General features: G+C 47.4%; 1 protein-coding gene and 1 long non-coding RNA gene across 4 annotated transcripts in view; one reads left to right on the forward strand and one right to left on the reverse strand.

Annotated features, from left to right (window-relative positions):
• LOC119169114 (protein O-mannosyl-transferase Tmtc3) overlaps positions 1-13,223 on the reverse strand; it is a 488,628-nt gene that overhangs the window by 427,034 nt on the left and 48,371 nt on the right. For both annotated transcript variants that reach the window (XM_075886398.1, XM_037420216.2), the window contains exon 2: positions 3,719-3,766. In XM_075886398.1, the coding sequence (XP_075742513.1) occupies positions 3,719-3,766 (48 nt within the window). The remainder of the gene's footprint in view (positions 1-3,718; positions 3,767-13,223) is intronic.
• Positions 1-13,223, forward strand: part of LOC142796225 (uncharacterized) — a 46,471-nt gene that overhangs the window by 26,403 nt on the left and 6,845 nt on the right. The gene's annotated exons all lie outside the window — the stretch shown is intronic.

The following is a 13,223-nucleotide window of genomic DNA, read 5'->3' on the forward strand; positions in this document are numbered from 1 at the left end:
TTGCCAAGGTGTTACGAGACTGGCTACAATATGCGATGTCGATTCTAATTGGTTTTCATCAGACATGCAGAATTAGAGGGCGCTTCATACAAGTCAACGTACACATTGTGCGTACACTTCTTTAGCACTGCTACAGTTTCAAGACATCTTGCGATGCTACAGGTAGATCTCGCAAAAGCTATTGATTGCGTGAACCATTCATTTCTGTTTTCTATTCTAGAACATGTAAAATGGGCTCCGTAGTGCCAAAAGCTGTCGGGCTTTGCTATATTAATTTTTCGACTCGTTTAATTGTTAAAGGGCTCCTAAACACCCTCCGATATTTTCCCAAACATTTCAAGTAGATAACTGCATCGCGTGCAGAATGCCGTCGCAATCAGCGATGCCACACGCCGCAGCGCTACAGGTAGCGGGCACGCCACAATTAAAGAAAAAAACAAAATAGCAATAGCTTCTCCTTTCCGGTCTCCACCATTCCCACCACTGACATCTGTGACATCACCAGTGAAACTCGATGACGTTACCACTATCGATGCTTGCGATTGGCCGAACGACACCCAACGACTTTCGGTCGCTCTGCAAGCAGCTGTTCGCGCGCACCTTGCTGTTCTTGGTCGTGTTGCCGCTTGCGAATCGACATCTGCAACCAGTAACAGAACACAGGGTCCATACCGGCATGATTCGTAGGGGCACAGGCCGGCACGACAGCAACAGCGGTTAGTCAACGACCAGTGCACAACGATGACACACACAACACAGTTGATGGCGAGCTGGGTCACCGGAGTGGCAGATTGCGGCAAGCGGAAGTAGACGCTGTCTCGAACAGTGTGTCAGCGGTGCCGTATGTCACGCGAGATGAGGAGGGGCACTCAGCTGACTCAGCGAGGAGGAGCCAAGCGTTTTTGGAATAGGGTAGCATAGGAAAGAAGCGATCGTTGCATTTCGATCATCAAACGAGTGTATCTCTGCTACTATGGCACCGTTTCAAAAAATTCTCACAGCTAAGTGTCTGTTGTAAACTCGAGCACAAGTTCCTCACCTCAACTAAATTTCGACCGCTGGGTGGTTTAGGGGCCCTTTAATGGTCACTTCTCTAAGCCTGTTTTTACTGGCTCTTCTGTAAAGCAAGGATGCCCAATGTCGCCACTTCTGTTCGCCCTTTATCTCTAACCATTTTGTTTGAGTATAATACAGTCGAATCATACACAGAGATGCAATGTACTAGGCAATGAAGTTAAAGTATTGGATTATTCAGATGATGTAGCAATCTTTTGTATTGATAAACCAGGCGTTCAAGACGTGATAACTACAATTGCGAAATTTCGTCTTGTTTCATAAGCTCATTTAAACTCCTCAATAAGCTTAGGATTATGGTTTGACTCACGGGACAGTGCGCCAAGCCATTTTGCAGGGATTAATTGGACTAGCATTCCACTGAAGTATCTTGGAGTGCCACTAGATGCGTATCGATTTAGTTTACACTATTGGAAGAAGCGCGTCCCTATGCTTGAGCAGCAGGCACGGGCATTTGTCCCATAACGTCTTTTTTTTGTTGGTAAAAACGTATTTTAGCAACAAAGATTTACTGTGCATTGCAACTTATTCATTTTACCAGGTTCTATGTGTAACGCCTCCATCGTATTTTTGCAACTTTCGTTTGCTCTTCGACTTTTGAGCCCATGCGTCGTGACAACATTATCAGGAGAGTTCGTGATGGAGGTTTGGGTTCAAAGCATCTTTATCTATGGCAAGCAGTTTCGCAATTCTTTTTTTCCGTGATAGTTCCCGTCCCATCATTCGTACGTTCTTGCAAGTTACACTTATCAATTCCTTCAATGACATTGTTGTTCTTTCAAACTTCTCCACGCGCCCATGTTTGTGGAGATTTATGGAGGAAGTTCACTTCGCAGTTCATTTTCTTAAAACCTCCTTTTCAATGCAATATTTGTATACAGTTGCACCCAAGACACTATACAAAAATTTACTATCTATGCTGTTCCCTCGTCCGCTGTACTACTAATTATACTGGGATATTCAAGGCCATGATATGTTGAAAGGGTGTGAAAAATACATATCTCTCCCAATTCCAAAACATTATTTTAAAACTTCATTCTGACTGAAAAACTATCCGTTGGTTTCACAATTGACTCTCACCTAAAGTTTAATAAACACAGTTCAGCAATTTCGTCTAAAATTTATTATGGCATTAGTGTTCTTATTAAAACTCGCCCATACTTTCCATTGCACATTCTTCATGCATTACACTTCACCTTCATTCATAGTCATTTAACATATTGCTGTTGGTTTTAGAAAAACACTCACAGGACTCCTCTCTCCATGACTGCTCACTTACAAAATAAATCAATAAAAAGTATCACCTTCAGTCACTCTAGGGAGTCTGCCACGCCCATGTACCGCAATCTCGGCATTCTCCCCATCGATCATTCCATTTCATAGAAACTGGGTATGCTCAATTTTCGTGCACGTCATCTTGACATTGAACTAGAAAACATCCCACCCCATTTCCTCACAAATACAAGTTTGACTAGATTATCCTCTGACCTTAGCTAACTGTTGCCGGCAGTACACTCGAACTATGGCCAACAGACAGCGCTATTTTAAGTATTGGCCTACGGAACTCGCATCTTTCGAACAATAAATTTTGTCATAAAGCATTTTCTTTCATCTTTCATGTTAACATTCTTTAGCGTTTTTTCCTTGCATTTTTTCATTTTCTTTGATTGATCTAACTTTTTGCAGTATGAATGTTATTTAAAGTATTTGTTTTGTTAATGTGCTATGCCTTGCAACTCCGAAATTATTTGCACTCTTGCTTTTCTGTTTTTGTTGAGAAATTCATGTTTCATATTATGCTTCTCGTCGCCACTTGTCTGCACTGTATTTAATCAATACATTCTTGATAGGAAGTCCCCCTGACGGTGTATACCTTGGGACCTCCTTCTGTAGCACTTACGAACCATGTTGTTTTGAATTTGATGATGATATTTCAATCAACCTTGAAAACCTTCAAACGTTCAGAACTTGGTTACAACGAGAAGAAAAGTCAGCATGACGCGGTGATAGTGTGTTCAGTTAGGAATCCGAAGGTTGCACGTTCGTATCCTTGTGGTCGAGTTTTTACGGGAGGTTTTTGCATCGCTTTCTATAGAATTATTTTTATTTACGTTTTTATTTTGGCAGCTCGTCACGGTCATTCTGACGCCGTTTCGCGCTCCAGCATTGCCGGCACTCCAGCATCCATCATGGGCCACCACACACCATGTGCCATCAGTATTTCCAGCACCATAATCCACCATTCCTATGGTGGACGTTTTCCAATAGGGTATACAGCCATAATACACCCTGTGGTCTAAATCATTGGTGATTGCTAACACAACATCAAAGACATGGTGCTTTTTGGCCACCCACCACCCTCGCGCCACAAAACTCCCCTAAACATAATAAATGCCACGCCGGGGCAATAGAGCCCGCACCAGACCTATCGTCCTCGCCCGAAGAGGCGTCATCTGTGGTAACAATGCATCGTGAGACAAAGAAAATTTGGACGCCCAACGTGCGTTAGTGTGAACAAGCCATTTCACTTTTAACAGCGGAAAATAACGCCAAGTGTCAGCCACGTAACCGCATAGGAAAGTCTCTCAAAGTGAATATGGCTCTACAGTTCATTTCGAAGATGGTAATAGATGATCAGACTTACATGTGCGGGGCTAGAAGACGAAGAAGAGTGTTGCTGCTCTGCCGAGCCCTGCGAGAAAGACGAGACAGTTGTAACCGCAGCGGCCAACACACAAGATACCTCACACAAAATGATTAAGTGACAAAAACGAGAACAGAGTGCATGGCGAAAACAGAACTCTTGAAGGGCACGGTATGGACGCAGGCTCTCGAATGCGTTTCCAAAAGCCGATACAAACATTTTAAAAGTGTCTTTTTAAAGGGCACTTCTGCATCCGCCCCTTGGAAATCAAACCAACGCTTTACTGAGACATCAAAAGCATGTGCTATGCCTTCTGTCACACGGGGAGTCACCAACTCCGTTTAACTCTGCCGTCATCTACCGAAGGACATGCAGTCCGTGTCATAATCCTTGGGCATGCCTAATTTCTTTTACACCGAAAAATTAAGCATGCCCTGAAATTTGGGACATTGGGGTGCCTCGATGTGCTCCTCCGAAACACGACGGAGACGCTGTTTTTGTGGACGCCATATTGCTTCAAACATTCGCATTGACTGGCTTATTTCATGCATGCAGAGAGGGATCGTTCGCAGTGAAATGCGCGGTGATTTGGCTCTGTCAATCCCTTTTGGCGCTCTGCCTTGCACATGTAATGTTGGTAATAAATATATTACGCACTAACTATCACGCATGAAGCATTTGACAACGAAAAAAAGGCATTTAGATCATAGCTATCCACCTGTTTATCCAACTGGCTGTGCAGGTCCTCATGCTCTCGCGGCCGATTGATTAGGTTGACGAGTATGACAATTTACATGGCATGACAAGAGCATGTGAAAAACATGAATGGCTTCTCACTACAAGAAAATCATGACATTCCTTTATTTGCGCAATGACATACGAGTCAGTGAGCTACAACGGCCATTTGGTAAACTTCATGTACACCAAAATTGACATGGTGTGATAAAACCATGAGTAGAATATGCATATGCCAGATCATAACACGAAACGTCATCATTGATGCCACATATGCTTTGACATACATGACCCAGTCATGGAGCTCCTACGTACGGCCCCTTCATCAGCTTGATGTGTACCAAAACTGACACGGTATAATAGAAACATATGGCTAACATGAATCACTGGTCGTAACACAAGAATCAGGTCATGTGCGCCATGATCCACATGATACAGCCATTTTGTTTAAACGGCCTCTTCAATAGCGCAAAATGAAAAAGTTACTCATCATAACAGTGAAAAGACGTCATTCATGTCATGTACGCCATGACATACCGAGTAGTTTTAAATGAGAGCGCACTACATAGACGAGGACAGGATAGACAGAGACAAGCGCTTACTACCAAATGATTGTTCATTCGGAAAGCTGTAAAATATATACTGACACATGAAACAATTTCGTAGGAACATACGATAAGACCGAATCACAAAATAAAAATTCAATTACGCCACACAAACTTTCTCAGCTGGCTAGGCTGACATGTGCCGCTAGACACACAAAACAGCTGTGCAAAACAAAGCACAGAACCCGTTTTGTCAATTGCATTTGCAACGATATCTACAGGATCCCAATTTCGTGCGGCGCCTGCTATATTGGACGAACTGCAAGATGCCTTGAAGACAGATTGCGGGAGCATGCTTGCAATGTTCGCAGCAGCAACAATGGTGTTCTGGCCCAGCGTGCCACTAAATGTGACTAAGAAGTTCAGTTTGACAACACTGTCGTACATAATTGACGATTGATATGTGAGGTTTAACGTCCCAAAACCATTATATGATTATGAGAGACATAATCATATGGTGGAGGGCTCCGGAAATTTCGACCACCTGGTGTTCTTTAACGTGCAACCAAAGCTGAGCACACAGGCCTACGACATTTCCGCCTCCATAGGAATAACACCGTCGTACTTATTGAACACAAAGATGAGCGCACAAAGATTATAATCCAAGTAGCAAACATAGCATGTGAACACTTGACTTGTGTCAGCAAACCTTCAGTAATAAGGAGGTCTGATAAGGATCTAGCGTTTTTGGACAGTAACTGATACCATAGGCGTTAAGTAATCGCTCCAAGGCATAGCGGGCATTGCTAAGGTGGGGCTGGCATACATAGATATTTTATCTGTTTTGTTATTCTGGCTTGCCATTATGTCATATTGTATGTGCCTACGAAATTGTTTCATGTGTCGGTACATACTTCACAGATTTCCGAATAAACATTCAGCTGGTAGTAAGCGCTTGTCCATGTCTATCCTGTCCGCGTCTACGTATACTGCGCTCTCATTTCAAATAATTATGTATCACCAACTCGCCCAATCAAGATTATTGACCTACAGAGTGTTTCGAAAAATTTGTTCAAATATTCTTTCAAAATCAGAAAAAGCCACCATTTGCTTCTTGTCTTCACAGATGCTTTTTCTGTAGCGGCAGGCATCTTGAGATGGTTGAACACATTCTTTGGAACAGTAATTACAAAAGTTATTTAGCTTTTTATTTGCAGAGTTAGGCAGATTGATAAAATGTGAGAATTTAAGTCCTTTATGCGAAGGACCTATTACAGCTTTGAGATTTTTAAAAAGTGGCCTCTAGTAATAATAGGGAAGTAAAGAAACTCTCCCTAATTCTGCGGCAAAACCGAAACCGAAACGCCAAATAGCGGAAAGTGCTATATTCGTCTGAGGCGTCCAAAATGAGGGAGCATTGTTAAATGAACCATCAACCGACTTCCTTATGTGGTGGGTCAGCTGCACTTTCAATATTACCACGCATGGCGCACACACGTTAACGAATGGAGAATAACTGCATTTCTGTAACCGCTGTTTTGAACAGTGACTTCATTGTAGTCATCTGCTTGTTGCGCTCATCGGTGCTTTGGCTTCGGTTTCGCCGCAGAATTAAGGAGAACTTTATAACTTCGCAGTAATTACTAGAAGCCGCTCTTTCGAAACATCAAAGCTGCAATTATTTCTTTGCATGAAGGCCTTTAATTCCCCATTTGACTTCACATGCATAACTCCGCTACTTTAAAAGTTATCTAAATTAACTTTCCTAATTATCATTAGAAATTATGTCTTTAACCCTTTTAAAATGACTTCCACTACAGAAAAAGCACCCATGAATACCGCGAGCAAATAGCACATTTTCCTGAACTTTTAAGAACATTGGACACATTTCATTAAACACCCTGTATATGACCCGGTAATGGAGCTCTAATGTCGGTTTGAATAATTTGTTGAGCACTAAAATTTACAAGGCACGGTAAGACATTATGAGTAACATAAATAACTTACCGTAGCACGAAAACCTTGTCACGCATGTCATGTAGGCCATGGCATACATCACTCCGTCATGCAGCTCTAACATCCACTGTATTAAATTGGTGTCTAAATTGTACTTCACAAGGACACCTTCTACACTCAGCGGGAGGAAGTGTGCATTGGCTTGTGTTTAGCTCCGGTTTTTAGTGACCTTTTACTTCCACGGTATGACAGAAGTCTCATGGCTAACCTTCATCAGACAAGCACAGTTAAAGTGTTCCGCTACATTGACAACTTTTTGGTGTTTTACCGCATCGATCAATATGACCCTCGAAGATCCACCGATGAGATATTTGACGTATTTCGGCGTGAAATGAAGCAACTAGATTTAACGTCGGAGCTCAATCATGATGACAAGCTACGATTTCTAGACTTCGAAATGCTTTTTTATGTTGACCATGTCTGTTGGCGGTATGAGCCACGCTCAAAGAAAAGCCTTCTTCCTTTTACTTCCGCCCATTCCAAGCTAGTCAAGCAAAGCATAGCTTTTGGCAGCTCCAACTTGCTCTTGTCCACACCAGACAGAATGCAGTTTTTCGCACCAAGTTCACCGCCTCTAACAAGCAGGCTTTCTTAATTCCCAGCTAGCTTCCATTGCCGAGACTATTCTGAGGTTACTAAGAGTGCCTGATAAGAGACAAAGCAACAGCCAACTCAACAAGGCTGATTCTAGCACGGCTGTTATTCCCTACGTACACGAGATTTCCCGTGGGCTAAAGGTCGCTGGTAAAATAGGCGTAAGAGTTGTGCTCTTCGCACGCGACTAGCTCGCTAGGCTATGCCGCAGGGTCAACAGCGAAGGACCTAAAAAATAAGAACGCACTAAGAAACACGCTACGCGCTGTTTAATGTGTTTTAGCGATTGTATTGTTACAGAAGAGAAGAGACGCCGTATCAACGAGGCTGTGGATGAAAGATATTTCGAACCAGTAGCAGCGGCGTGACCGGTAGACCAGACACCGAGCGGAGACCACCCGTCGTCCTCTTCGTCAGGCACACACGCGCATCACGCCCCAAATGTCAACATGCATGTAGCATAATCGCCGGCGGCAGAAGTGCCGTCTCGGCGCATCTAAATGTCAACGTCAGCGGGAGAGTGGTAAGGCTTCAAGCGTGCCACATGTATGATATCGGTGGTCTGTGGGCAGTTGAAGGCGATCAGGCAGCAGGGGCAATTTCGTATGTTACAGGGGTAACCTCACGAAGGACTCGATATGGACCCGTGTAGCGGGAAAGAAGTTTTTCTGACAAGCCGATTTGACGGGTCGGGGACCACAGCAGCACCAATGAACCGGGTAAGAAGTGCTCATCGCGGTGCCGTTGATCCCACAAACGCCGCTGGTTCTCTTGGAAAGGCCTGCAGAAAGCGAGTGCGGGCAATTTCGTGTGCATGGGCAGCCCGAGTGATAGCATTGTAGTGCCACCATCATCATCATCGTTTTCTCAATCACCGCGCCACGCCTCTCGCGCAGCTGATGCTAGCTCGAGCTGCGCGAGGATTAGAACGAGCTCACGCACCTGGCGCGTCGGACGTGGACAGCCACCGCGGCTCCGGTTCAGGCGTGGAATAAAGTGGCGAGATCAGCACGGCCCCGTCGACCGCCGTTGACGCCGTCTCACGTCTCTCTTCTCTCGCCGCTACATTGCTGACCCGGAAAACACGCCCTTCGCCGAGCGGCCCGCGGCCATGTTCCCGCAACTCTGTCCGCCAGTGCCGCCGTTCCAATCGACCTACCCCAAGGTATGGTTCATGCAGCTCGATGCCGTTCTTGCGCTGAATGGCATCACGGACCAGCCGCTGATGCACGCCATTCTTCATGACGCCCTTCCGGTAGAGTTGCGTCACAACTCTGCCACTTCAACCTCCAGCCAGCAGCCTTACGATGACCTCTGCTCTGCGGTGCTTGCCAGCTATGGCCTCACTTACCACCCGCTGCCGTTTACCCGCGACTTTCAGGTTTTCCCTGCGTCGCAGCGTGCTGGACCCTCCGGCCCGAAGCTCTCATCTGACCGCAACCTAACTTCCCCGACAACGTCTCCTTCCACCTTGGGTCCGGCCACTAGCGCAGTGAGTCTCGCACCCGGTCACAGATCCGACGAGGTTCTTGAAGTCGTTCCTGCTGCCGACAACCTGTCCACCACGAAGTGCGTTTTTTCGAAGTCCTCGGCCGATGGTCCTTCTGGCACGCTTGCTACCTGCATGTTTTCCACGAAAGCGACGGCACGCGACACCGTGGCCCCACCAGACTCCATGACCACCTTGCCGCCCGCATCGGAGTCTGGCACAGGTGACCTTTCGCCCGTTATTGACTTCCCGACCTCGAAGCTTTCGCCTTCAACAACGTCCGATAAACGAGACTTAACCTCTCGTCTGGCCACTAGCGACGCGTGTCCTGCGCCCGACTGCCCATCCACCAAGGTTCCCGACATTTGGGCTGAATGCAACCAGTCAGCCACGAGGTTTGTGTTTTCATCGTCCTCGGCCGACGACGCTGCAGGCATGCTTACCACCGGCTCGTCTTGGCCGACCTCCATGGCTCACAACATGGCTGACACGTCAGGTTCTACGACGGCAGCATCACCGAACGCCCTGGTGGCTACCACGACTATGGGCATTGTCACCCCCGATTATTCACCTCCAGGTTGCGGAACCTTCACCCTCCCCGATGTCCAAAGGCGACTGTGACCAGCCTCAATGCTCTGCACGTCCTGCCAGCAACGACCACCATCGTCCTCGCAGTTTCCCGCAGCTGAAGTTAAAGCCACCAGCCATCAACCACGGCCAAGCTTCCAAGACGCTGCTACTATGACTGACGCGCTTGAGGACGACGTGCCCGGTCCGCTTCAGACAAGGCTCACCAGGCATACCACGCCTGCGGTGGAGCAATCTAGGGAGTGTTCGCTAGAGGCAGTCATCAATTATGCAGACCTGCACGCCAACCCTCGTGCGCGGACTCCCGGAGGCCATTACACGAGCACAGGTGTCCCGTCCAATACTCCGGGCAAGCCCACGCTGACTGGGTTCCACCACCACCATTCCCCGGAGCCTTTGCCTTCGGACGACAACAACCAGACGTGTGTCCACAAGGCCAGCTCGTGTGTCACAACCGCGACGACGCTCATACCTCATACGTGTCTACCACCCATTACCCTACATCGGCGACGACAACGTGCTTGGTGTTACACATTGCGGCAACTTTTGAGCCGCCCTGCTACGCAGCCACGAGTTGCAGTCAGAGCCCTGAAGACGGCGCAAGCGCATACTCGGCCTATCCGACGCAATGTCCCACCACTAGTCGTGTACCCGACTACCCACCGTACACTTGGCGGCATTGTTAGGACACGTTCCTGCGTGCGTCGGCACGTCTATCTATACTGGCACGTCAGACGCCGCTCGACTTCGATGTCTGTGTTGCGTCTATCCCAACGTCAAAACCCGCACTGCCGACTTTCTGCCGACGTTAGCAGCATGACCTCGCGACACACGGTCCACTCTCGGCCTGTCCGACCAGGTCATCGTGAGACCGGCTTGTCGGCAACCACAGCGACCCGGCATTTCCTTCTTCGTCCCTTGCGCTTCTCCCAGAGTCGCCCACCGGAGACACACTGCTTACCGATGGCCTATAAACGTTGACAACCTGGACTTGCCAAATTAACACTTTATGGGTTGTCGTTCATGTATATAGCATTGGTCGCTCTCTTTCTTTTTTCATATGCCTTCAAATCGCGCGAAGCGCTAGGGGGGGAGCCGTGTAGTGCCACCATCATCATCATCATCATCACTTTCTCAATCACCGCGCCGCGCCTCTCGCGCAGCTGATGCTAGCTCGAGCTGCGCGAGGATTAGAACGAGCTCACGCACCTGGCGCGTCGGACGTGGACAGCCACCGCGACTCCGCTTCAGGCGTGGAATAAAGTGGCGAGATCAGCACGGCCCCGTCGACCGCCGTCGACGCCGTCTCACCTCTCTCTTCTCTCGCCGCAACAGCGTCAAGAGCATATTCGCTAATCGGTGTCAGACGGAATAACTGCATCTAAGGGTAATGTGGGTTCTTGGCCGAACAACAGAAAAAATGGGGAGTGAGCGGCAGTGTCATGGCGAGAATGATATGCAAATGTCATGTATGGCAAAGCAAGGACCCAGTCAGAGTGGTTGGAAGAAACATATTTTGCAAGCATGTCTGTAAGTGTTCGGTTCAGACACTTCGTGAGTCCATTTGTCTGCGGGTGGCACGGCGAAGTGAGCTTCTGCCTCGTTTCACGTGACTGAAGGATATCCGCTATGATCTTTGATAGAAAAGTGCGGCTACGGTCTGTAAGCAGCTGGCGTGGAGCTCCATGTTGCATGATCACGTTCTTGAGGAGGAAGTCGGCGACATCTGTGGCGCAGCTTGTTGAAAGTGCTCGTGTGATGGCGTAGCGCATGGGGTAGTCTGTGGCCACGGCTATCCACCTGTTGCCAGAAGAAGACAGGAAAAAAGGGCCCAGGAGGTCCAAGCCAACGCAGAATAAAGATTCTGACGAAATGTCAACTGGTTGGTGGTGCCCAGCGGGAAGCGTCGATGGTGTTTTGCGGCGCTGCCATTTATCACAAGCCGCAACGTATCTTCTGACTGAGCGTGAAAGCCCTGGCCAAAAGAAGCGTCGGCGAATCCGGTCGTAAGAGCGTGATACACCAAGATATTGTTTACTTGTGGGCTCTGTTACATTGGCCAAACAGGCGGATGCAAAAAATGGTCGGTTGAGGGACCACGCTTGCTCTCTAAAAGGCTCCATTCCCAGCCACCTGGCGGACCACTGTGAAAAGTGTGGTTGCCAGCCATTTCTTGCAAGTGTGCGGTCATGGGGCGATATAAAAATCGGCGCGAGCACGAGATTAGTGAAGCCTTCCGCATTCAACAACTCCATGCTTCTTGAGTTAGCGTACCCTCAATTTTCTTCACAGCTATGAAATTAGTTATCTGGGATATGACCAGTTATTAATAAGGTAGGCCATTTGGCACATGTATGTGCGATTTTGCTTATGTGACGTTGTTATGCACAGATTCTGTTTTCCTATATACTGCAGTTAGATTGCAATAAGCTTTCGTTGCTACTTCAGCACTCTGTTCTCGTCTCTTCTATCCCCTCCTATCGTTTGCACTGTTGAGCACTTTCTTCGTCTAGTGGGTAAGCGAATTACTCGCGTTCTCAAAAGCCGGACACATCAGAAAGTGTGATAATATACATCTCCTGTTATTGTTTTGAGTGGCCTTGGTAAGTTAGACTATGAAGCTTAACACAGCCTCTGACCGCGGTGCATGCTGTGCAACAATAAACAGGTGACGCGCGCCATAAACATCGCACACGCCGCGGCCACCGATAATCGCGAGGTGTCGCCACCACACAGCATTCCACGCGTAGGGTTTTTAGGACTTTAAGTTCCAGCTTTAACTAAAAAATTCAAGCACGTACGTGCTACAGGTAAATCGCTTAATGATCGCAACCACAATAAGGTTTTTCCTGCCGTTGGTCTTTGCGACTGCCGGAGCTATCTCGGAGGCCTCGGTTTTGCCTTTCGTTGCGCATCGAGAAAGTGTACATGCATGTATCCCCATGTGCAGTATTTACAAATGGAAGACAATCATGAACAGAACATTGTAGCATGCGTAATAAAACAATTCAACGCACAGGAAGCGAGAGAACAATACACAATGCAACTGCAAAGGTGAAAATCACCAGGGCCACCCGCGCCAGCCAAAAAGAGCTTCGTACCACTGATCGTGTGCGCACTTCATCATTTTGGCATCATGTGCATGCCCAAGTTGAACGCACCACTGATCGTGTGCGCACTTCATCATTTTGGCATCATGTGCATGCCCAAGTTGAACGCATTCAGGCGTTAGAGAACGCCCGTCGGAGTGCTTACCACGAGCTCGATGTCATGCGATGCTCGCTTGCACTGGAAATTTCTAGTTGCAGCATGCCGAAATAACGTAAACATATATCTTTTGTAGTCACCCGCAGTTCACTTTCATGCGCTCCCTACTTTTCTGAAGCGAGATTGGATTAAAGGAAGAAGCTTGCCAGGTCCATGATTTTCAGGAAACCGCACCTCAAAACCAACAATATAGCAAAGCCTATGCACGTTCGCTTGCAGACGGCTCTTTTTGCACTACACATTTATGGCTGCCGCGGCAATGGGAACGCTC

Source organism: Rhipicephalus microplus, chromosome 2 (assembly GCF_043290135.1).
Source record: "Rhipicephalus microplus isolate Deutch F79 chromosome 2, USDA_Rmic, whole genome shotgun sequence".
NCBI lineage: Eukaryota > Metazoa > Arthropoda > Arachnida > Ixodida > Ixodidae > Rhipicephalus > Rhipicephalus microplus.